Source organism: Leptinotarsa decemlineata, unplaced genomic scaffold, assembly GCF_025532065.1.
Source record: "Leptinotarsa decemlineata unplaced genomic scaffold, Ldec_3_MD MMD2_tig00004307_RagTag_RagTag, whole genome shotgun sequence".
In the NCBI taxonomy this organism is placed as follows: Eukaryota; Metazoa; Arthropoda; class Insecta; order Coleoptera; family Chrysomelidae; genus Leptinotarsa; species Leptinotarsa decemlineata.
In genome coordinates this window covers 18689883-18716753 of record NW_027412606.1, presented here as the reverse complement: position 1 = coordinate 18716753, position 26871 = coordinate 18689883, and the positions used below count along the sequence as shown (strand labels likewise).

Genomic DNA, 26871 nt, shown 5'->3' with positions numbered 1-26871 from the left:
AAGGAAAGTTACCGAAGACAATCGTGGCAGGAGGTAGCAGGTTATTCGCCAGCGGTTGAGTTCTACTGGGCACAATGAAACTCCCTTACCTTCATGATGGAGTCACTGGAGGACATCTGGGAGTAACGAAGACCCTCCAGAAAGTAAGACAACGGTTTTACAAGGACTGGTGCAGAAAATGTGCTGTATGTGCTGCCAGTAACGGACTTCAGATACGACCAAAAGCTCCAATGCGCCAGTATAATGTGGGTAGTCCTTTAGAGAGAATCGCCGTCGACATCGCCGGCCCGTACCCAGAGTCCGACCATGGAAATAAATACATCCTAGTAGCCATAGACTACTTCAGCAAGTGGGCAGAAGCCTATGCCCTGCCCAACCAGGAAGCCTTCACCGTCACTGACATCCTGATAAAGGAATGGATATGTTGAGTCGATGTCCCATTGGAGCTGCCTTCGGACCAGGGCAGGAATTTTGAGTCCAACCTGTTCCAAGAAATATGTAAACTGTTGGACATTCGAAAGACCAGAACCACAGCCTTACATCCGAAGTTGCGGAACTCGTGGGAAGATCTGTACAAAATCATGATAAAGATTAATGACCTCATCTACCGAATCCATAAGCCACCTCGAGAAAATCTTAGGGTCGTCCATTTCAATATATTGGCCGCTAATGCTGGAAATCACGACCAATTTCGCGCCCTCAGACCACCAGAGGATGGAATGACGTTCCAGCAATTCATGTCCTTATACTCGAACGGACAGAAGGTCGTACCGAGAAGAGCCACGAGACCTTTTCAAGGTTCCAGTTGATGACGCACTAGCTCCAATTGTCTCCAATTGTCCAAGGGTATTCAACAAGAAATTCGGTCAGCTCCAAACATTACGAGAACAGAATCCAGAAGTCGAAGGGGTGCTACAATTGAAGAAGGGTCAGAGAAACATCTTGGTGACCAAAAAGCATTCTCGAGACAACCCGTCCTATGAAGATGTCTGAAGGAGTCTTACTAGACTGAAGAAGACGATGCTCGACCAGAATCTCGTGGACTTGGTAATCCCGAATTCATCCTATGGGCTCGACAAGCTGGACTGGAGAATTGTGAGAAGCATGTTGGAAACGATCTTCAGATCCAGCGGCATCCAGATTTCGGTGTGCGGTAATCATCTTCCACGACCGAGCATAAAGACTGTGGAGTGTTACTTCCATCGAACTTCACAATGCAGATATGGGGAGTCCTGCAGGTATCAACACACGTTAAGGATGACATTTCGTGACAAAACGTCTTTAAGAAGGGGGCAATGTAATAAATATGAAGCCGGCCCTGACCGATATCTTAGCGAGCAAACGCATGACTCATCGGGAATGCATTCGATAAGCCACCGCGAATAATCCAGGCCACTGCCGAAATCCCTAGAGAGATCCGGAGCGTTCGTTGACGATATAAAAATGCCGCTCTCCGTCCCGAGCGGTAGTCTGTACCAAGAAAGCGGATCAAGCGGTTAACAAACAGTGAAGATAAATTAGGCGTTAGTTGCTGAGTGGTGTAAATAAATTAGTTGTAATACTGAAGTATTGTTAAAAATAAATTTGATTAAGACAGTTAATTCATTAATTCGTTACAAATTGAACAAAAATCTATAATTCTGCTAAAGCCTTGGGGATACACATAGAATGCGTAATCAAAATATTTCATTCCATCGGTGATTCGAGGAATATAATCATTTGTTCTGTATAAAAATAATTGCCAACCAAAAATTTCAAAAAATCTGATTCACTTTCAATCATTTACATCATTTCCCATTCAATCAACGTGTTGAACGATATCCAAATTGTGAACGGATCAATTCATTTTTCGGTTTGTTTCTGAAGTGTTTCGTTTGATGGAACTGATATTATCTTTTACTATTCAAAAAAATCTCTGAAAAAAGTAATTCTGGTGCTCTCGAAAGTCTATAAAAAGCAAAGTGTGAGTAACAGTAACAAGAGTCCCATTCCAAACAGCCCGTTGTTTACTCTATATGAATCATTCTGTTGGAAAATAGCGGCGAATTTCAAGAAAAAAATTCGCGCAATCTGCTTCTTCATCTTTGTACAAAAACATGTGGAAAACTTTGGAAGCGAAGAAGAAAGCAATTAATTCCGAAATAACCGATTCACAAAGATCTGTTGATCATACAAAGAAGTAACTTTCAGACACAAACTGAAAAAATAGGTCCTCTCGAAATAATTGATTTCATAATTATATAAATATTGAATTATACGAAAGAAAATATACTTTCGAAACTATCACTTTCATATGAGCATTGAATCAATTATACATTAAGTAAACAGCCAAAACCTTCTAGTCCCAAAAATTATTCCCTCCCAAAAATATACTCCTTTTAATTCAAATAATTGAGTGTCAGAATTAGAAATCAGTCTACTCTATCTCCTGAAACCTTTAACTTGGTTCTGAAAACACGCGTTTGTTGCAGTTCTGGCGTTTGGGAGCAAAGAGGACATTCTTTTAAGATTCAGTCTTCAATGTGAATTCTCAATTTCACAATATCGAATAAACATTGAAGACCAAATCAGGTAACAAAAAATACAGGTCTCTCTTCGCACATTTGCTCTTGAGATTGATACATGCCAAGCTACACCGTCGTGGTACGTCCTTCTCATGACAAAGTATAATAAAACTGTGGAAGTGGAAGTACATTTCTAAAGTATTGACCAAATTATTGGATGAGATATGAACATGAAATAAAAAGTGAAAAGACGCGCGTTTCCTTACTCCTGAAGTGTTTTGAATTGGTTGATTATGAATATTTGTGGGTTATGTTTTCAAGTTGTAAATCTAAAGGAAACTGATGAATACATGAATAATCTTTGCTAAGACAATAAATTATTACGGTTTGTGATAACATATGACTGGATTTTGTATTCTTTCCTCGTTCGACATTGATCCTCAGATTTATGTCCGACAGACATATCATCTTGTCGATGAAGTATTTCATCACAAACGTAAAAATATCAGGTCTACTTTCACCTGCACCGATGATATCTGACGTATTTATAGACGCAACGTCAGATTAAAAGAACTGCAAAATACAGCTAATGAACCCGAAAGCAGCAAATGATCTAAACGAAATATCACGTGAAAGTATACCCATCATGAGTATTATTATTATACGGAAGATTATGATTTTGGAATAGAAAGTAATGCTTCGATGATTTAACTCTGCTGAATTCTCGTTGAATAGAAATCAGGATGAATGAATCAGAAGTACAATAATGATTCTGATTGGTTGAATAGTGTATGAATACTTTGGTACATCCAGTTTCGATAAAGCTTTTGCTGAATAATTTGTTTCATTTTAGCATGTTCTGCTGTTCAACAAGACAGAAAAAGTTGAATAGTACAGAATCTTCCATCAAAATTGTTTTTATAATTATAAAAATATGTGTGCCATTTGGAAAACGATTTTTGAAATAGTTCAGTTTATTATTTTCTATTTCAGTATAATTTCGCATAAGGAAATGAGAGTTGAAAATATTTGATTCAATTATTGAATATGAGTTAAAGTAACTTTGAATGAAAGTGATATCAAGTGTGAACAGTTGTGAGATGACTAATTTCTACCTGTAGAGTTGTCCTAAATTGAAGTGGGCATTCACATGGTCTGAAGAACACCTAATTGCTGCTAGGAAGTGTTGTTCAGCCTCCTGTTTATTGTCCAAAAGGGTGCCAAGATTGTTATGAGCGCTAGCATAAGTTGGCCATAATCTGGAAAAATAAGAGGAGTTGCACTGAAATGCAAACATTTATACGATGTGGGACTATTTATATTTTGGGAACTGGCAACATCAATGTCAATAGATAAAATGTGGCGTAAATTTGGACATATTTTAGCACAAAGTTTTGACGTGCAAGTGCTATTCTTTTTATTCAAAGTAAGATAAAAAAATTAATCTGACCAAAAAACTGGAAGTTTCAAGAGAAAGCTTCCGTTGGATTATTATTTACAACTTTTGACGTAGATTATCTCAACAAGAATGTGTCGATGAACTCAGTTTTTTATATAGCGATAAACCACCATCAAAAACCACAGTATATCGCTGGTGTAGTGAATTTTATCGTGGTCATAATTCAGTCGCCAACGAGTTCCGTGAAGGTCGTCTAAAATTGGTTGTTGTGCTATATAACATCGATGTAGTGCGTAAACTGATAATGCAAGATCGTTTTGAAATAATATTGTGAGATAGAGGCAACCTTGCGAATTAGTTCCACTTCAAACATTCAATTTTGCATGAACAATTAGTTATAACAAAAACTTTTTCTCGTTGGATACCCCATAACTTATCATTCCCTCAAAGAAAGGCTTGCGTCAAAAGATGTATAGAAATGATTGAAAGGTTCAACCGTAGTGCTTTAAAAGACGTGTATGACGAATCATGCATATATGCGTGTGAGCCAAAAATAAAACAGTAATAGAACTGTGGGTATTCCAAAAAGAGTTAAATCCAATGAGAGTTGTTCATGGCAGACGCACAATTAAATAAATAGTCGCCTATTTCTTCGTCGGAATGCGTTATTGTTCCGCCTGAGCACCATAGAACAGTCAATTCTGAGTGGTACACGACCATTTATTTGTTTACCGTTGGTTTTCGAATGAATTCATCAAACTAACTGCCAAAGACGAATCAATCTCAATCATAACAATGCAAGATCCCAAACATCCTGGTTAACAGGTGAATTTTTGAGCACTCAAAACATCGGATTGATGACTCATCCTCTGTACAGTCCAGAATTTATGATGATTTTATTTATTTAGCACTCAATAAATTCTTTTTGTTTATGAATAGCACTGCGTGGTCAACAATTTACGAGCGCCCGAGAAGCAGTTGAAGCGTTCAAAAACCATGGTTTAGAGGTGTTTCAATAGGAGTGGAAAAACTGCTCTGACAGATGGTTTGCAGGGATGCAAGCAATGTTTGTTTATTATTTGCAATTTTCGCAATATAAATCGACTGTTCATGGAGTTGAAGTTTTTTACATACTTTTCAAAACCAATGATCCTGTTATTATCGAACTTATAGTAATAGCGTTGAAAATTCAATTAGAATAAATATTATAGTGAACAATTATATGATTCCCTTTCACACATTCATGAACTAAAGAAGGAGGTAATGAAATATCAATTTTCTTTCTATTAATGAAATATCAATTTTCTTTCAATTAACTATAAGACATATTGCCGAAACGATTAATTCGAACTGAAATTTACTCTCACAACTCCTGAAACTCTCATCAGATACTTACTTGAGAGCTTTATAGTAGTGGGCTTTTGCTAATTCAGATCTAGCGGAATCTCTGAGGAAATTTGCATAATTATAATGCATCTTGGCATTATGCGGTAGAGTCATCAATCCAGCTCTGAAACAAATATAATATTTATTAAATGACAGGAATTTTGGATTATTATGTAATAATAGCTGCACTTATGTTTCACTTGCGTTTACGCAGCTATTTTTATCACTTTTCTGGTTTTTCACATTTGGTCTTCAATCAAGGACCGCCTGCCCGGTACTGACGATGCCCAATAGGCTGAAACAGCTGTCTACCGGTGGCTCTTAAATTGAAATCAATATGGGAATGATCAGAAAGTATTTATCTATTTATCTTTAAATATGTGACCCATTTTTAATGAAAACACCCCCCTAAAATTTGAAGTTGTGAACCGATTTTGATAATTTTTTTTGAAATGTCAAGTACTAAAAGTCTATCAGATCGCCAAATGAAAAAAAAACAAAAAGCGTAAATATTTTTAATGAAAATAACGGAATTACATTCAAGTTTTCACGCAAATTAACTAAAACTAAGACCTAATATTTCAATTTGAATCTTAGTTGCCATGGAAATGATATTACAGTTTGACACTTGTGAAAGATTTAAGTGTACTATTGTCAACAATATTCAACTTACAGTTCTTCGAATTATTTTGTGTCATGGCTGCAAGATTGAGCGTAAGAGAGAAAACTGAAATTGTACGCCTCTCGGGAGATGACATTAGAAGTGCTAGAGAAGTTTGCAGAGTATTTAATTAGAGACATCCAGATCGTCCTCGTATTAGCTGCGGTACGGTAAATAAAATAAATTGAATATTCAATGAAACTGGTGCAGTATCAAAAATTATGTTAAAAAGTAATCCTGTACAAAGACGAAACAAGAATGACAGGAATGATCAAATCATTTTAGATTATTTCGGAAATAATCCTCATGCGAGTATAAGGAATGCCACTTCAGATTTGAATATTCCACGAGAAACTATTCGAAGATGTCTCAAGGCGAAGAATATTAAACCTTTCAAGCCAAAATTTTTACACACACTTCAAGAAGGCGACGAAGCAAGACGTCTGGAATATTGTTTATGGGCCCAAGGGGGGATTTCTAAAAAATATTTTGGATACCGACGAAGCCACTTTCACTACAAATGGAGTAGTGTCATCACAGAATTGTCGCTATTGGGCAGCGGATAATCTTAACTGGGTAATAAACTGTTAAGGCCAGTATTCTCAAAAAATCAACGTCTAGTGTGGGATAATGAACGAACGAATTATTGGTCCCTTTTTTTTGAAGAAAACATTAATGCGCAGAGGTTTCTAGAATTTTTAAACACAGAGTTTTGGGATTCCATTAACGAGGTGCCAATCAATGAACGATCAAATTTAATTGTCCAGTTAGACGAGTGTTCAGTTCATTATGCCAGAGCTGTGAGGCAATGGCTTAACGAACATTTTCCAAACCGATGGATAGGCCGTGGTAGTCCGTTTATAGAGTGGCCACCCAGATCTCCAGACCTCACAGTTTTGGACTTTTTTCTCTGGGGACTTCTCACACAAAAGGTTTACAAAAACCGCTCAAGAGATAGAAATGAACTTTGTGCAAGAATTCGACCTGCATGTGCAGATATGCCCTCAAGAACTAAGGAACGTAATCAGAAACATTCGTAAGCGCTACGACACATGTATCGAAATACGTGGTGGATTAGTAGAGGCCACTAGAATATGAGTTAGAATCAATTGTTGCACTGAATCGAAACATTTCAATAATTAGTTATTAGTTACGTTTATTAAAATTTTTTGCTTCATTGTTAGTTGAATTGTGTGAACGTAATTTCGTTATTGTCATTAAAAATATTTACGCTATTTGTTTTTTTTTTTCATCTGGCGGCACTTTATTGTTGAAATCATTAAAAAAATGATATATTGTGACTGTTAGCTGTGTGAGTTTTCGAATTTCTGAGTTGTCATAACTTTGTTGATAATGATTATTTTACCATGAAATTTTGATCACACCTATTTAGAGGCACTCTGAATCCAGTGACGTAGTGATTTTTTCAATAAAGGAATCGCTAATGAAAAATCCCGATTTTCGACTAAGAAAAAATATCGTAGTATGCCCTGAAACTTCAATAAACATTTCAAATTCTGTCCCAAAGTAGACTCTTTAGTACTTGATATTTAAAAAAAAATTATCAAAATTGGTTTACAACTTCAAATTTAAGGGGGTTGTTTCCATAAGAAATATATATTCATATATATATATATATATATATATATATATATATATATATATATATATATATATTATTAGATCATGAACTCGGAAGGAGAATAGGCCAAGCAACGAATGATCACTGAATTAGTATTGCTATTCAACCTGACAATGCTGCTTCAGTACTTGGAACTATTCCTCCTTCACATAATTTTGATGAGATCATGCATTGCCCTAATTTCAGTACGGAACTGAAACCTCTTCGAAACAAGCCGAGATATGTAAATATTCATCAGTCTCCTATCAAGGTTAATTCACAAGTGATTGATCCACCTTCTTCTTTTTCAGTGCGGTCAGTGGACTCAGGTCATTCTTGCCCCCAAAAAATGAGTTGCAGTCCTCGTGAAACTGGTACCCTTTCAGTGGAAGAGCTTCTTGAAGCAAGAGCCGAATCGATCGCTCTACGAAATCCTTTTTCACTTGAAAGGATCGATCGCAGCTTGAGAAATGGTTCTTATGGAGATTCTGTGAAACATGTTCTTCCTTACGAATCAGTGGATAGTTGTCCTAAAAATCTAGAGAAGAAAATTGGATTGGATAATTTAGGAAACACTTGCTACATGAATAGCATTTTGCAAGTGTTGTTCATGACGAAGAATTTCAAGAACGAAGTTTTAATGATGAACGAGAACGGGAATGTTTCCTACTCATTCATCAAACTCAAACAACTGTTCATGCAGCTGCAGTTTCGTAAGATGGTATCATCTTTTCCTCCAACCGATATCCTGGAGTCTTTGAAGTCCACTTGATACTCGTTAGGAAAACAAGAGGATTGTTCCGAATTCTTGGGGTTCTTGTTGAATACTCTTCGTGAGCAAAACAATAGCAAAATCAATACTCCTGACCGCTCTGGACTGAATGATTCCGTACAACCCATCTCGTCTTGTGTTTGTGAATCTTTTGCTAAAAAAATCCTCACTGGTTTACTTTGTGGTAAATGTTCAAGAAGTACCGAAAACTTATGTGAATTTCTGGAACTTCATCTAGCTTTTCCTAATACGACTAATAACCAGTCCGTGCAAAGCTTATTGTTATATCATCTGAAAATGGAATTTTTAACAGGTGATGATCGACTGTATTGTCAAACATGCGCCAAACTAACTGACTGTTATAAGGAAACAAGTATAGCTGAGGCTCAAGTCAATTTAATAATAACACTGATGATTTTCAAACAAGACTCAACCTCTAACGGGAGCAAGAAACTCTTTGGAAGGTTCGAAATAGATGAACATTTCAACCTAGCAGACCACTATTATAATATTCATGCAGTCATTGTTCACTGTGGTTCTGGGGTTGAATTTGGTCATTATTACGCCTTGGTCAAAGAATAAACGTACTGGTTTAAGTTTGACGATAGTCGTGTCACGAAGTGACACGACTACCCATACATTTTGTATACCCTACATTTTGTTTTATAAGACAGAGGACATTGTTGGATGAAGATCTTCAGATGATGTGGTGCTGCAGGTTTTTTCTGGTTTTCCTGCAGCTGAAAAAGCAAATGCGCCACTGGAATCAATGAATTCACCCCGGAGGCCCAATTGATTCTTATTGTTGTTTTTATTTTATTTTCATCGTTGTTTTAATAAAATGTTTTCTTGAAGTGAATAAAGCAAATCTCCCGATGTTATGATTAGGAGCTATTATGTATTGCAAGAAATAAATAGAAACTCATATCAAGTATTGTCAAAGGACGCAGTAACCAATCTCAGCAAAACTTCATTTTGAAAATTATGAGACTACATTTGATTCTTGGCATACCTCCAAAGGAAAAAGTCTAGTGGGATTAGGTCGGGGGACGTTGCAGGCCAGGATGTGTCACTATGAGTGCAAATTCATTGTCCTGGGAAGCGACAGTTCAAATAATCACAAACAATTCAAGCGTTATGTGCTCGATCACCACCTTGTTGAAACCAGCAGGTATGAGTAACCGCTAAAGGCAAATTATCTAAAGCGTCTTCCAAATTCATGTACCTACCGCTCTTTTGTTGAATTGTTTTGGAAGATGAAAGGCCCAATTACATTCGTACCGAGAATCTCAACCCACATGTTAAAATCGAAACGCTTATTAAAAATGCCATTGTTGGTGAATTAGGTAGGTAACGAGATGTAAAAGTAGGAACGGTAATATGCCAAAAATTCTACCAAACAACAGTATTATTATGACAACAGAACATTATGTGTCTTTTTTTCCAGCGCGTACTATTTAAAATTGAAGAAAAGCAGGTTAAGTAATCACTTTTTCTTTTGCGCGAAAAATTGTTATGAAATCATATAGTGTGATACGTTGCTACATTCAAAATAAAAAATGGAGTCGTATACAGGGTATACTTTAGTTTAGGCCCACATGAAAATACAAAGTTGATTATGTTTTCTACAAGACGAAACGTCGTAGAAAAATTCTGCTCACGTGTAGTCCGCAAAAAGTGGCCATGACAAAGTGCTATTTATTTTACATTTCTTTCGAAAATAAATCTAGGAGAAAATAAAAACGAAATTCTCAAATTTCGGTTTTCTCGGATATCTCCGAAACTACTCATAATATTGACACTTCCTGAATAGCATATTATTAGGCACATAAATGCCCTAATTTCCTCTGATTCAATCGACACTCTATCACTTACTGTTTCTAATATCCCCATGCTGTTCATTCTTACCTTGGACACTGTGTATTCAAAATGCAAATTTTTAAAAAAAATTTCTTCTGAGTGTAGACGACTAGGGAAAATTTTGAATTTTATAGATATAATTAAATTGAAGAAGATCAAGAATTAGTGTTTCTCTATTAATTATATCATAATAATACGGAAATATCTGACTCAAAACTTAATATATTTTCTAATTATCTCAGAAATCAATATTAATTCTTTCAGTTATGCCAATTTCAGTTATTTTGAGGAGATTCACAAGAAATATGCTAACATTTTCTTCACAACTATTATAGTATATACAAACAAAATTGTTTAGGGACTATTTGATAGAAAAGGGAACGAAGGCAGCACGAAACCTGAAACATAATATTAAAAACTTCAAAGCTTTCAAAATTTTTATGGAGACTATTTTGAAGAAGAAGAATGAAACTGGCAACCTACATGTACAGAGAAAAAAGTAATGATAAAAATTATGAGGAATTCGCCGACGCTGTAACCGCAGCAGAGAAATTATTATTGAAAAATTTCAAAAGGGTTGTTACTAGAGGAAAAAGGGGTATAGGAGTTCCAGTTCTTTTCAGTAGAGATGTACAGATTCATATGAAATTGTTACTTCAGGCACGATCTAAATTTGTTAATGAATCTAATTTATTTTTATTTGCTAATCCTGCATCAAAAGAGCAGCCTTTAATAGGATACAAAGTACTTATGATGTACTGTTTGGAACCTTTGGTATAGTAATGAATATTACTGCAGTTTTTTTCCCAACACCAAATCGTTATTTTTACACCTCGACACGTGTTTCAATCACCAAGTGATCATCTTCAAGAGGAAGATAAAACAGTTTTATCTTCCTCCCAAAATACTATTATAAACAAAAAAATATTATTATTAGGAATTTTTTTCATTCATAATTGACAGTTAAAATTATAAACAAATGGAGATAGAAATTATTTGTTACAGTTAATAAATATATTTTATTGACATGAAAACGATAAAATAATGATGAATAAAGATACATTTTTTTACAACATTTTTGTGTCTTTTCTTTTATTGTTTACTTTGAAAAATTATTATGAAGGAAGTATTTTGTTAATTAACAATTGTCTAGATTATTGAAAAATTAACTTTAATGAAAAATTTCAACGGGGATCAGTTCTCTAAGGTGTTTAGATCATATCATAATTTTTAAAATTTTTCTATTCACTTCAAGTACCTCAAAAAATTATTTTCAAGTTACGTACTCGCTTAGAGGCCATGCGCGCAACCTGGGTATTTTCAGCGTTTAATCAAAATTATACATAATGGAGATACCGTTTCGGGAGTCGAAACTCTTTTTTAGTAAATTTCCTTTTCTTTAAGGATCTTTTTTCAAAATTTGAAAATATTTATAGTTTACTTACTATAAACAACAAAACCGAACACTGCTTTCTAGGGTTTTTGATTGTTTATAACTTTTAGAATTTTTCATGAACATATTTACTTATTTTCACAATGATATAGACAATATTCCGGATCGAATGTGCCTAACCTAACCACTTAATTTTACAAAAAGTATATCCATCCAATACGAATCTAAACTTAAAGCCCAGACTAAATGATTGATTACAGTTGATACCAATGGTTGTGAAATTGAAGAGACAACAAAATGGTCCTGTATTCGAATGTGAAATTACTGATTCAACTCATTCTACTCAATTTGTTGTTTTCGTTTTGGTATCAGCGACGTTCGAGAAAAATATGTAGTCATAGGCAGATTCGAATTCAAGATCTGCTGGCACACTATTACTGTGACGTTTCACCACTTGTATTAACTGTAACTTTTGATAATTACATCAGTTGAGTATGTTGAATTTCCCACTTCAAAGAATGGTTAAGTTTTGAATAGGTGATCGAATATATTTTTACTGGTTTTATCGCTCTTGATGAAGAGCTAAATGAAAAATTCAGCTCAATTAAAATCTCCTTCGACTTTTACATGGATTTTTGAAAATGTTTAATTTCATCCACAAAACTGTTTCTCACATACAGAAATATTGTCAAACTCAATTAACGATGCTAACGTCGGAGTACGGAAGCGCAGAAGGGCCACATATTTTTATTATTCGTTTCTTGAAAATTACGACTTTGAATTTCGAAATTTCGACTTTTTTCACGAAATTTCGACTTCAATTTCGGAATTTCGACTTCAATCTCAAAATTTCAACTCTCTCTCTCTCGAAGTTTTGGGAAATCTTGTAATCACGACTTCAAACTCGAAATTTCAAATTTCGAGATTCAAAGTCGTAATTTCCAAGGAACAAATAATAAAAATATGTGGCCCTTCTGCGGTTTCGTATCGTAGTTTGTTTAGTTTTTGGATAAAAGTTTAAAAATTGAAGTTTTTGATTCATACACGTACTTTTTATCAATTTTTTCAAACGCCATTGTTAACATCATTTATCTCGAAAATCTAAATAGAAATTTGTAGTTTTTGAACTTCGACTTCGAAATAACCCTCTTATACTACAAAAACGTGTCGCAGAAAGTAATTTGTTTATTTTTCTCTGCCAGTGAACGAGTGAAAGTGTTAAAGCTCTCATTCATAAAAATTACACTTTTCACCCGTACAGATAAATGGACAGCACAGTATCATTTTTTGTAGTAAAAAAGGTACACTTCGATGTCGAAGTTCAGAAAATACCACTTCCTATTTAGATTTTTGAGATCAATGAAGTGATAATTGGCATATAATAAAAATCAGTAAAGAGTTCGTTGGTAAGTGAAAAATTTCAATTTTTGACTTTTATTCAAAAACTGAAAAAATTTCGTCGTTACTTTCTCTTTATATAGAGTTGTTTGACGTCATAGTACCACCATATTCAAATAAAAATGGGCATATGTGTTATATCGTTGAAAATCAATTTTATTTCTGATCAAATGGTTGAAAAAAATATACAGTCCTATTGGAAATTCTTGACTCGTGAAGATTTTCACGAGGTTCATTATAAAAAATATCAGCTTCGAAGAACTCCGAATTTATTTCAAATTTCTTACTACATAAACAATTGAATGGCGCCGTGTACAATGATTTCGTTGTCACCTGGTATAGCATCTTCACCAGGGAAATCGACATGCCCAGTTTCTATTCATAGTCTAGTTCACATGAACCATTTTTTTTTAAATGGAAAATTAAAGTTGTGCATTGAAAAGAAAAGGATTTTTTTTTATTAACAACAACTGAAATTGTTAATGAATAAATAATAAATAAAGAAGACTTGAAGCATTATTGTCATATCTATAATACTTTAAAGAGTTATTATGATTTTATATACAAAAAAGCGGATGAAAAAGACAAATTCCAAGGCAAATTATATTAAAAGCAATATAAAAAATAAAAGAAACTTAAAAATTGAAACATATATGGCTACTTCTATTGCGCAATTGAGTATCAAAAAAATTACTGGAAAAAACTAATTCATTCATAACAAATTGTTCTTTGAGAGAACAATTAACAAACTATTTTTTTTTTCAATTTCGTAGAACATTAGAAATCATGATAAAAAAATAATGGTTCCTTAATTTTAATATTTGGACGCAAAAAACCATTGTTGATGAATGAACGCATTTTTTAGCAACAAATAAATTTTTTCTCTGGAAATCATAATTGTATTCAATGAATTTATAACGAAAAATATTTTTAAATTTACCCAGGTAAATGCAACGGAGCGAGGCGATCTATTCATTGGCCTATTGAGAATAACTTCACGAAGTGAAAACAATTCTAGGGTTTCAGTTTGTTAGTTAACAGGGTTTTCATGTTAACCTTCAGTTCATACAAAATTATTAACTAACAAATGCATAATTATTGGAAAACTTGGGATATAATTTTTTTATCGCGGATCATTGCTCACTGATGTATTCCAAAACTACATGAAGTTTTTCATTCCTTAATTTTCATATTCAATATGTTAAAAATGAAGGTTTGTTGCTGTGTCAGATTGACGCCTCGCGCGCGAAAGCCAGGTACCCGTTTTTGTCTAATTCGAAAAATGTATTTGTGAAACTGAAATACATGAACAACATGTATTTTTCGTCAATTTCGATCAAAACTAACTTGAATTACGCAGTAATATCCACGATTCATCAATCAAACTTTCATGAATCTTCGCTAATATACATATCTCTTATCCACCTTGCATCCATCTGTTTTACATGTGAAAAACTCGGCAACGTTTATTGGACCTCACTTTGCCTTTTTGATGAATTAGTACCTGTATATATGTCCTCACATTATTAGGATCTTTGAAAAATATATACGGACCTCACTTCATTAGGAGAATACTACAGTCCTCACTCTGTAGATGTATATTGGCATCTTTACACTTGGCTGCACCGCGTTAATGAGGCCAATAGGCAGAAACACGTGTCCGCGGTTTGCCCCACTTTTGGAGTGTTGTGTCCACTAATTATTTCATTTTTTATTTTTATATCATACCCACTCGATAAAATCTCTCTTTGTATATATATATATATATATATATATATATATATATATATATATATATATATATATATATAGATATATATATATATATATATATATATATATATATATATATATATATATATATATATATATATGATGTGTTGTTTTTCCGGGTGTTCATCCGTTGTGTACTATTCGATAGTCGACGTTTCGCCATCATCTCAGATGGCATTATCAAGGTTACTGCTTCGCTTCGAGATCTTTGATCATTCCCATATTAATTTCAATTTGAGAGCTACCGTTATACAGCTGTTTCAGCCTATTGGGCATCGTCAGTACCAGGCAGGCTCGATTGAAGACAAAATGGGAAAAAACCAAGAAAGTACTTGATAAAAATAACTGCGTAAACGCAAGCGAAACATAAGTGGAACCACCTATTGGTGGTTTTTATGTCAGTGTTGATGGTTTGACCAATCAACTGACAACTGCGGTAGCAGAAATTTGAAAGCTAACCTGAAATGCCATCGGAAAACAAATCCACATGTTTCTAGAAATGATATGAAATCTAGAAAGGTTAATGCAGTCAAGCTGCTGGAAAATAATTCCATTAAAATCAAAAAATAAATAGATAAGTACTCTTTGATCATTCCCATATTGATTTCAATTTAAGAGCCATCGGTATACAGCTGTTTCAGCTTATTGGGCATCGTCAGTAGCAGGCAGGCGGTCCTCGATTGAAGACAAAATGAGAAAAACCAAGAAAGTACTTGATAAAAATAGCTGCGTGAACGCAAGCGAAACATAAGTGGAACCATCTATTGGTGTGACACCCAAGTCAACTCGCCAAGTTTTTCATGTCAGTGTTGGTGGTTTGACCAATCAACCGACAACTGCGGTAGCAGAAATTTGGAAAGCTAACCTGAAATGCCATCTGAAAACGAATCCACATGTTTCTAGAAACATGATATGAAATGTAGAAAGGTTGATGCAGTCAAGCTGCTGGAGAATAATTCCATGAAATATAATGCAAAAACACGTCAATTTTAAATCCAAGGGGGACAAATCTCATCGTTACCTCAACTGTCATACTTCTCTCCCCACCCCTTGTTCACTCATACAATTCGATTAGGGAAATACTACGGGTGACACAGTATTGATAAGGTGATTCCATAAGAAATTCAGACATGTGAGTGTTCGCCACTTATCTTTTCATTTTGGCGCTCTATTGCAGGAAAAACACCTGGTGCGTTTTTCATTTCACATTTCATTTGAAAGATGTGAACAATTCACGAAAAAGAACAGGAATTGAAAAAATTACATTACTAGAAAATTGAAAAATTGTGCATAAATTTAACTTAGATCATTTCAAACTACATTGATTCATAGTGGATGCTCGAAGTGTTCTCCATTCACCTCCATACATGAGTATGAGTTCGTCCCAAAACGTTGTCTGACGTTTTGGAGCATGTCTGGGTTTAGTTGACGACATTCGGTAATAATACGTTGACGTAACTCTGCTAACGAACCTGGCTGAGTGGCGTATATTTTACTTTCTAAATGGCCCCACAAAAATTATTCTAAGGGGGATAAATCTGAGGATCGGGGGGGCCATTTAATGCATCCTCTTCTTCAAATCCAGTGTCTGTGAAATCTGTCATTCAGGTACTGACGAACTGCTACAGCAAAATGTGGAGGAGCTCCGTCCTGTTGGAATATTAGGTGATCCTCAAGGTATCGGTTATCGTTTTCTATTATGCCCGTTAACGTTGGATCAACGGTATCTTCGAGTAATATATAGAAATATATGCCAATTGTTTTCATATTTCTCCTTAATATATTATTTTTTTTTTATTGTATCTAATCATTTATGGTAGCATTTATCAATTTTGTTCATCTGAATGTGAGGTCTGTGTTCACTGGACTTGACTATCTCAAGACTTTTCTAGAAAATCATGAAATCCATATCTGCGGTCTAAGTGAAACATGGCTTAACTCGGATATCGATTCTGAGTCTGTGGCTATTCATTCTTATCATATTGTCAGATCCGATAGAGATGGTAGAGGGGGCGGCGTAGCTATGTATATAAAGAACACCTTAAACTATAATGTTGCCTTTCATAAAATCAGCCCTGAGCTCGAACAGCTCTGGATCTCGGTAAATTTGACGGGTAAAAACTTTTGTTTTGGAATATTATATCGTCCACCAAAGTCCAATATTTTAACGTGCCTCAATGAATTAGAAGAAACGGTTTCTAATCTTTTACCTGCGAGTGACTATTTTATAATGGCGGGTGACTTGAATATTAACCTTATGTCAATCGATAACCGTTCCAATCTCGTTTATCAATTTCTTTCGACCTTTAACTTCTCCCAGTTAATTACTTCCCCCACTAGAGTTACCCCTCGAAGTCAAACTTTACTTGATCTCCTGATTGTTTCGCATCCTGAAATAATTTCAAATGTGAATATTACTGATATTCAAGGAATCTCAGATCATATGGCCATTTCGTGTACTATCAAAAATTTTGGCACCAAAAAGAATAATGTCAAGTGGATTTTTTATCGCGATTTTTTAAATTTTGATAAAGATTGCTTTTTGACTGATCTTAGATCAATTGACTGGGATGAAATATATAGGTTGGATAACGTTGACGACATGGTAATAACATTCAACCACAATCTCATTACTCTATTTGATATCCATGCTCCTTTTCGAAATATCAGAGTTACCAAGCCACCCGCACCTTGGTTGACGTACAACATCCGTCAGATGATATCTTTAAGGGACCGCGCATTTAAAAAATATAAGCAAACTAAAACCATTGTAGCATGGGATAGCTATAAAGAACTGAGGAACTATACGACATCTGCTATTCGTCGGGAGAAAAAAGCTTATCTTCAATTTGTTCTTTTGAAGAAAGATGCCAAGGCAACGTGGAGCACATTACGTAATTTAGACATCTTGCGTCAGAAGTCAAACCCTGAACTACCACCTAACCTAAAAAATCTAGATGAAATCAATCAGTTCTTTTGCAATACTACCCTCCCTGACAAAACACAATTTCAATCATCGCTTCTAGAAAAGTACCAAACTAAGAACACTGCAAATTCTTTCAGATTCTCTCCCGTTGACGAACATACTGTACAGAAATTTTTAAATAAAATCAGAAGCAACGCTGTAGGTTCGGACAGCATCTCACTTCGAATGATTCGTTTGGTGGAAACACATCTCTTGGAATACATCACCTTTATACTGAATTCGTGTATCATTTCCTCGTGTTTTCCTTCCCCTTGGAAACATGCACTTGTGATTCCTTTGGCTAAGTGTAACTCTCCGACACATTACTCTGATCTTAGGCCCATTAGTATTTTACCCTCCCTTTCTAAATCGCTTGAGCTGATTCTCAAAGATCAGATGATTGAATTCATCACTTCTTACAATATCATAACTAGCGTTCAGTCTGGGTTTCGTTCTCAACATAGCACGACTTCCGCACTCCTCTCCATAACGGATGATATTTTCAAAGCAACCGATAAAAATTATGTTACATGTCTAGTTTTATTGGACTTTAGTAAAGCTTTTGATACCTTAGACCGCAGTCTTTTATGTAATAAACTTAGTCACTTTGGTTTGGATAAATGTGCCGTAGATCTTATTGAAAGCTTTCTGGAACGCCGAACTCAGTGTATCAGCCTTGATCACTTAAAATCTGCAGTTCTGAACACCAAATTTGGAGTTCCACAAGGTTCCATTCTTGGACCTCTCTTATTTAACATCTACATCTCAGATTTCTACAAATGTATTAAATTTTGCAATATCCATCACTACGCTGATGACACTCAAATTTACTTATCTTTTCCGGAAGGCAACCTGGAAGCACAAGAACTGATAAATAGAGATCTCAATTCACTGTATAACGTCTCGTGCGCACATAACCTCAAATTGAATGCTAAAAAATCATCATATATGTTATTTGGACCCAAATCTAAAAAGAGCCTTATTTCCAACCTCATCAAGATCCACATAAATGATGTTGCCTTGCCTTTCACTTCTGAATGCAAAAACTTGGGTCTGTGGATCGACTCCGATTTGAGATTTTCTAAACATATCAGTCATCTTTGTAAATCGTCTTATAACATTCTCAGACAAATTTTTCCCAATAGAGACATTCTTTCTACACAACTCAAACTTAAGCTTTGCGAAACTTTGATTTTCTCTAAATTATCTTATTGCGATTGCATATATGGACCTGCACTTACTCAATACGACTCTCTTCGCCTCCAAAGAATTCAAAACTCTTGTTTGAGATTTTCCTTCGGTATACGTAAATTTGATCACATCAGTAGTAGGTTTGATGACTCCGGATGGTTAAGACTTGAAAAACTACGCACTCTACACATCCTCACAAATACACATAGATTACTATTAACAAATAAACCTGATTATTTATATAATAGACTTGTTAGTTTTTCCCAGACTAACAATTATTATACTCGAAATGGATCTGTCTTGGTCATTCCCAAACACAACTCGGCACTTTTTACTCGAAGTTTCTCCTATATTTCCGCTAAGCTGTATAATAAGTTGCCCAGTGACTTCAGACTTTACACGATAATGACATTTAAAAAACGCTTGAAACTTCTGCTTAAATCATGGTAATTGGTGCTCTGTATGTCGATTTTTGCAAAACCCTTATTATTATTCATTTTAATCAAGCTTTTATTATTGTGTTTATTGTTGTATTGGTTGATTTATCTTCTATTCTATACTTGTTATTATTATAGTTTTTATTGTATATTTTTGTAAGGTTGATTTGAAAAACAGCTTATGCTGATAATCCGCCTGTTCATCTAATTTAATTTATTTTTGATGAATAAAGTCGATTTATTATTATTATTATTATTATATCCCCAGTCACCTGGTAGAAAAAATGGACCAATAATACCATCGCCAAATATTCCAGCCCAAACATTCAATTTTTGTGGGTATTGCGTATGTACTTGGTGAAACACTGTTGGATTGACCACTACCAACAATTATGTCGATTGACAATCCCGTCGAGATAAAAACTGCATTCATCTGAAAAACAAATATTGAAAACAATATTCGGATCTTGTATAGCACGTTCACTCATGATTTCACAAAATTGTATTCGACGATCAAAGTCCACTTCGTTAAGTTCCTGAACTAGTTTAATTTTGTGTAGATGGAAGTTGTGAGCTTTCAAAATTCGCACGACGGTATATCGACTTACTCCAAATAATTCGACAAGCTTTCGTGTACCCAGAGTTGGATCCGCAGCAACCTGTCCTAAAACTGCTACCTCCACTGCTTCGTTTCTTACTGGGTTTTCAATTTGACGTGTTTTATTTGCCAAAGATCCCGTTTGTCGAAATTTTGAAATTAGTTCCAAAACGTATTTAGGATGTACGTTTTTGTTTGTGTGTTGCTCATTGAAAATTCTACTGGCTTTGTTGGCACATTCGTTATTTTTGAAATAATATTCAATTATTCCTACTCTATCATGAATAGAATGAACCATTTTTCATTTCATTCGTTAATGTACCTGACCTACTACTGTCAAGAAACTGACACAAATAAGCACTGAAACAAAAGGTTTTTTATTATACGAATACATAGGCGTAGTAGGTAAATTGTTATTTTAAAGGTACGAATGTCGTCAAATAACTTCAGAAATGCTCAAAAACGTCAGACGGCGTTTCGAGAATAACTTATACTCATTTATGGCAGTTCATGGCGAACACTTTGAGCATCTACTGTGAATTAAAGTAGTTTGCGATGATTGGATTATGTACATTCCTCAATTGTTGTTTTTTTTGTGAATGGGTCACACAACCTTTCAAATAAAATGTGAATGGAAAAACGAAACAGTTGTTTTTCCTGCATAAAGTCGCCAAAATGAAAAGTTTAGTAGGGAACACTCACATGTCTGAATTTCTTATGGAATTCCCTTTTCAACGCTGTGTCACACATAGTACTTTTCCTAATCAAATTGTATTAGTGACCAAGCGGTGGAAAGGGAAGTATGACAGTTGACGTAACGATAGAATTTGTCCCCCTTGGATTTAAAATTAACGTGTTTTTGCGTAATGTTCACAACACAAGTGTTTTGAAGAATTCGTTTTCGGTTTCGGATTAAATCGAACCGTAATTACAAATTTCATCCGCCATTTTGAAGCCACCATCTTGATTTCTTGCATTGAAGAACAATTCATAATTTCCGACTCTGAAAACCACCACTTATCAATTTTGAATCAAATCGGACCATAATTGAAAATCTTGTTCGACATTGTGAAGCCGCCATCTTGTTTTTTTCCCCTATAATGCATAATGCATTGTCACTGAATTTATGTCAAATGAGCTGCGTAAACGCAAGCGAAACACAAGTGGAATCACCAATTGGTGTGACACCCAAGTCAACTTGCCAAGTTTTTATGTCAGTGTTGGTGGTTTGACCAATCAACCGACAACTGCGGTAGAAGAAATTTCGGAAACTAACCTGGAATGCCATCGGAAAACGAATCCACATGTTTCTAGAAATGATATGAAATCTAGAAAGGTTAATGCAGTCAAGCTGCTGGAAAATAATTCCATTAAAATCAAAAAATCAATAGATAAGTACTCTTTGATCATTCCCATATTGATTTCAATATAAGAGCCATCGGTATACAGCTGTTTCAGCCTATTGGGCATCGTCAGTACCGGGCAGGCGGTCCTCGATTGGAGACAAAATGAGAAAAAACCAAGAAAGTACTTGATAAAAATAGCTGCGTAAACGCAAGCGAAACATAAGTGAAACCACCTATTGGTGTGACACCCAAGTCAACTTGCCAAGTTTTTTATGTCAGTGTTGGTGGTTTGACCAATCAACCGATAACTGCGGTGGCAGAAATTTGGGAAGCTAATCTGAGATAACGAATCCACATGTTTCTAGAAATGATATGAAATCTAGAAAGGTTAATGCAGTCAAGCTGCTGGAAAATAATTCCATGAAAATTAAAAAATAAATAGATAAGTACTCTTTGATTATTCCCATATTGATTTCAATATAGATTGAAATCAATATTTCCCCACAGGTCGATAAGTGAACTATCGATGAACCTCATTTAGATATATTCGTTCTTAACCCTACCATCTTTATCGGTATCGGTGTGTGTGAAGAGACAGCCAGGTTCGTTAGCAGAGTTACGTCAACGTATTATTATCAAATGTCGTCAAATAACCCCAGACATGCTGCAAAACGTCAGACAACGTTTTAAAACGAACTTATACTCATGTATGGAAGTGAATGGAGAACACTTCGAGCATCCACTATGAATCATTGTAATTTGGCATGATCTAAGTTAAATTTGTGCACAATTTTCCAATTTTCATGTTATGTAATTTTTTCAATTTCTGTTCTTTTTTCGTGAATTGTTCACATTACCTTGTAACGTGCCTTTTTAGTTACGGGTTTATGTAATCACGATTTTTATGACAAGCATCTATCGGTTCACCACAGTGGAGACGGGGTGGGTTCAAAGTATGTTGATAGCAATATTTGGGCGCCAGGTAAATTTAATTGCCGATATAGAATGCCTGAGTATTAAACTATTCCTCCAATTTATCAAGTGGAATAAAAAAAATAAATGACAACGTACCAGTACCAAACTTGTATTACAAGATCTCTTATTATGGCTTTGTACAACGGTGTGACCGATTGGTAACAGTTGGAAACAAAATGAATACATTCACCGGAAAATTATTTCTTAAAAAAAAAAAATAACAAATGAACAAAAAAAAATTCGTGATTCTGCACATCAACTCTCGAAAGAGTTCTCTCAAAATAAATAAACTCATTTTGACAAAAGAACTTACTCAATATATCTTTATACATACATATATACACAAGGACATGAAAATATAGGATTCAATACCGTACAACCTATATAGGTTTACACGATAATATTGTGCATTAATTCGTCTGGGCGTCTGCCCAGAGCGCAGACGCCGCAAAAATATTTATGTAGGTTGGACGCAAAATGTTAAATTCGATATTCCTCTTAAAATAAATAAGTAACAATAATCTATAGGTGTCTAGCTTTCCCCACTACTTGCGTGTCTTGATGCCTCCCTGGTTGTTGAATGAACTGTCGTGAAGGCTGGTAAGTTCCCAGATTCCCCTTCTGTCTTACAAGAATCAGTGTCATCCAAAATCTAGCCGTACCAAACAACCCTTATGAAGAACCAAAAACAATGTATCAGATAAGTATCGAACGTTTGCAAAACAAACAAAAAAAATTACAGGAGGTCAAATCTCCAGAATCTTTGATTACCAATTTTGAACCTTTAAGATTTATCGAGATGGTTCGGTCTTCCTAAATTTATTCAATTTTAACGTTAACGGAATATAATAAGAGAAGCCAAAAGTGATTGAATGTTTATACTGCCCCCGTATATGAAAACGAGACATAATGATCTATATATCGGTAACAAGTAAATTAAGAAGCTAATACTGATAGTAGCAGATCGGTCTAGATTGGAGTCCAATCATAACACTCCTGAGGTCTATCCGGTATATTAATGCATTAGAAATAATACTAAAAGGGAACGACTATGAAGGCCATTGAAATGAATTAGGTAAAGCAACTTTCTCGATCAATCAATCAATTTTTTTTCATGGCAAACCCGGTAATCCTCTTATTTTCAATATATTTTATGATAAGAACACATCGCATATCCAACTATACAATAAAGTACAACCGTTTTACTTGAGCCTGATTTTGGAAATATTACTTGAAAAGAAACACAATCATGATATTCATGTGTACAAGGAACCATCTGTCTGTCAGAAAAAAGATGTTGCTTTACACTTGGAAATTCTTTGACGAGTTTATAAATTCCCTCTTTGAAGTGATTACAATAACTATGTCTAGGCAAACCGAGAATAATTCATCATATACGTGACCTACCTTCTTTTCAAAAGAGTTGTTTTTTTTTCCTTCTTTCTGTTTCTGATCGTATACGTAACTTTGTAAATGTTGAGAGGCAGAACCTTGCACCTTTGTTTTGCTGATCTTCTTATAATTTTATGTAAACGTTTGAATTTCGATAGCCACTAAAATTTAATGAGAAAATTAGTTCCAAGCATTTTTTTTATTCGAGAGGTAAAATGGCGTGACTGACTTACGTATAGTTAGCTTCATTAATCCTCCTAAGAGTGCGGAAATATGGGTTATACCTTCCAAATTTGCAACGATATATATGGAACAATACCCAATACACACTTTCCACTTATTATTTATCCAAATGAACCTACTCCCGTCAGGATGTTTGAGAAAACATTTATGTCTATTTGGAAAATGCTAACTATCACGTACAGAATAGGGCACCTCTCGATTTATCAATCTCATTAAGAAAAAAAAAAACAATCGACTACGTTGATTAACAACTTGCTGTCACTATTTTGGACCAATAGAGTAGCAAGATAGAAAATAAGTATTTTTGATCGTAGGAAAATCTAGTAGAATAGTTGGATATCTGTACAATACACGAGATACAATAGAAATGGTGGCGAAAACACCGTTGTTTTTAGAGAAAAATCACGGAAACTCTTTGAAAATGTAGGTTGGGTACACTGGCAAACCAGATGTGTCCCTAGCTGTGACGAAAAGTTCGTCATCAATAAATGACAATTCTGTCGATTCCATAATAAATAAACGAACAATATCTACAATATTCACAAGTAAATTCAGACCGTTACAACTTTTCAAATGAAATGTGAGTTGAAAAACGAAACAGGTGTTTTTCCTGCAATAGAGCGCCAAAACACTCACATGTCTGAATTTCTATGAAATAACCTTATCAATACTGTGTCACCCGTAGTATTTTCCCTAATCGAATTGTATGAGTGGGGAGAGAAGTATGACAGTTGAGGTAACGATGAGATTTGTCATACATATACACGGTGGGAAACATATCTCGAATGTTAGGTCTTGTTGTGTTTTGATTTGTATTTGTTTCTCGATAAGTGAACTATTGATGAACCTCATTTAGATATATTCGTTCTTAACCCCACCATCTTTATCGGTATCGGTGTGTGTGTTAAGAGATGCTTCGTGAAAGACATATATTTCTCTTCAGTTCGCAGGATAACATCAAATTTCTCTTTGTTCTTTTAAAATTCTTTTATGAATAAATGGCAATCTCAACCACTCAAATTATGGAAAATAAATAATAGGTATAAAATTATGGATTTTAAAATTCAAATTACATTTTGAATCAGCGGCATGTGATCTTTCCTTATACTAATATGTAACAAATTTAGAGAAATCATCATTATATAATTGTATCAAATAAGCAAATGAATAAGGGGCATGTTTAGATATTTCAATCGTGTACGAACTTTCAGGATTTGGCTCATTCACGTGAATAGGTTCAAGTACTGATTCAAAAGCAGCATATACTACAAACGGCACCCTCATTTGTCTTTCGAAGTTTTCAAACATTAATTTATTTTCCACAACCATCCTACCATATTTATTCATCTTAAAATTGGTTGTTGGTGTTCTAGTAAGAACGAGATTATAATCATTCGTTTCATGACGTGGAAGCAACCTCTCGTTGGAAAAATACATCAAACATACATCACAAAAATATTTTTTGTGTTCATGAGCTGATAGTTGACTAGAAACAAATCTTGAAAGATTTTTGATCCAACAATAGTGACTATTACCGGAGTCATCCAACCCAACATTTCATGGCCTCGAATGTTAGGTTTTGTTGTGTTTTGATTTGTATTTGTTCCTCGATGAGTGAATTATGACTGTTGAAGTTATGGATGTTTAAGTTTTCCCAGAAGAACATACAGTTTCCCTTATTGACTTGTTTTATGAATTTTATGTTCTCTGTTATTGTATGGTGTGTGTTTCAAGGTTTGATTTATAGGTTATTGGGTTTATGTATGCCTTTTTGTGCCCGTCGTACCTTTGGATCGGTTTTTTCTTAGTTGGGCTGATATAGAAATTGTTGCAGTCCGAGCATTGTATGCTGTACACCCCGTTTAAGTTTTTGTCTTCTTCTCTTTTATAGCTGTTCATTTTTTGTGTTATTTTCATGTTTGGTTTGTATATTATGTTGATGTTCAGGGGTTTGCTGTTTGATAGTTTTTTGGTTTGGTGGCCTACGTACGTAAATGCTGTCCATCGTTGTGTTGTTTTATCTGTTGGAGTGGTTTGATCCTTGTTCTGTATTTTTTTATTCCGTTCCGATTTTCCATTCTTTGTTCTGGGCTTCATTGCTATATGGTATCCTTAACATTCTGTATATGAATGCGTTATAGGCAGCCGTTTTGTGTGATGGTGGATGGTTTGAACTTGCGGGTGTGGTGCCGATGAACTGAAAAACAGAATCAACAGAAACAACAACCACAGTGTCAAAAATTCAATGGAACTCACAGACAGAATGGACTAGCGATGGGATCCCCACTATCAAGCATTATATCCGAAATATACCTGTAAACCATAGATGAGAAAATCTTAACAATAATAAAAAAATATGATGAAAAAGGAGAATTGTTCAGATACGATGACGACGGACTGTACATATCACAAAACAATGGAATGAGAATAGATCAAATAACAAAGGAAATTGAGGAAGTGAATCAAAAACTGATTTTCAGCATAGAGGAAGGAAACAACTCGAAACTTAACTACCTGGACATAACCATCGGATTGTAGAAAACCACGGAGATCACAAAGCCTGCATAGGCGAGAGAATACACGGAATGAGAGAGACCGCAGATCAAGGCAGCATAGCCCAATGAGAGGAAGCGACAACAGGGCAGCAGGGAGGTACGACAGGTCCCCAACACTGAGAAGATGGAGCAGGTCACCAACGCCAGAAAAAGGAGGGGGCCTTCAAAGCCACCATCAGGGAAACGAGTAGTAGTTGGCACTTCGGGACGTGTGTCGGCTTGCGTTGCTCAAAGCCCCACCCCAGAGTTTCAATTTCGAAAATTAAGAAAAAGGGAACGAGTATACTGGTCCAAGGTCAGCTGGACGATAACGCATGCACGTTCACCATCAACACAAGAGCCTCCAGATTGGTTGTTCGACCCGATATGGAACATAAAACTATGAAATCAGTTCCGAAGAAC

The 26871-nt window shown here is 35.0% G+C and overlaps 1 protein-coding gene across 1 annotated transcript in view; it reads right to left on the bottom strand.

The window, feature by feature from the left end:
• The window catches only part of LOC111505504 (protein O-mannosyl-transferase TMTC1), an 816809-nt gene that overhangs the window by 54822 nt on the left and 735116 nt on the right, over positions 1-26871 (bottom strand). The window contains exons 11-12 of the mRNA XM_074179103.1: positions 5300-5413; positions 3620-3763 (exon numbers count right to left, since the gene is read on the bottom strand). Of these exons, the coding sequence (XP_074035204.1) occupies positions 3620-3763; positions 5300-5413 (258 nt within the window). The remainder of the gene's footprint in view (positions 1-3619; positions 3764-5299; positions 5414-26871) is intronic.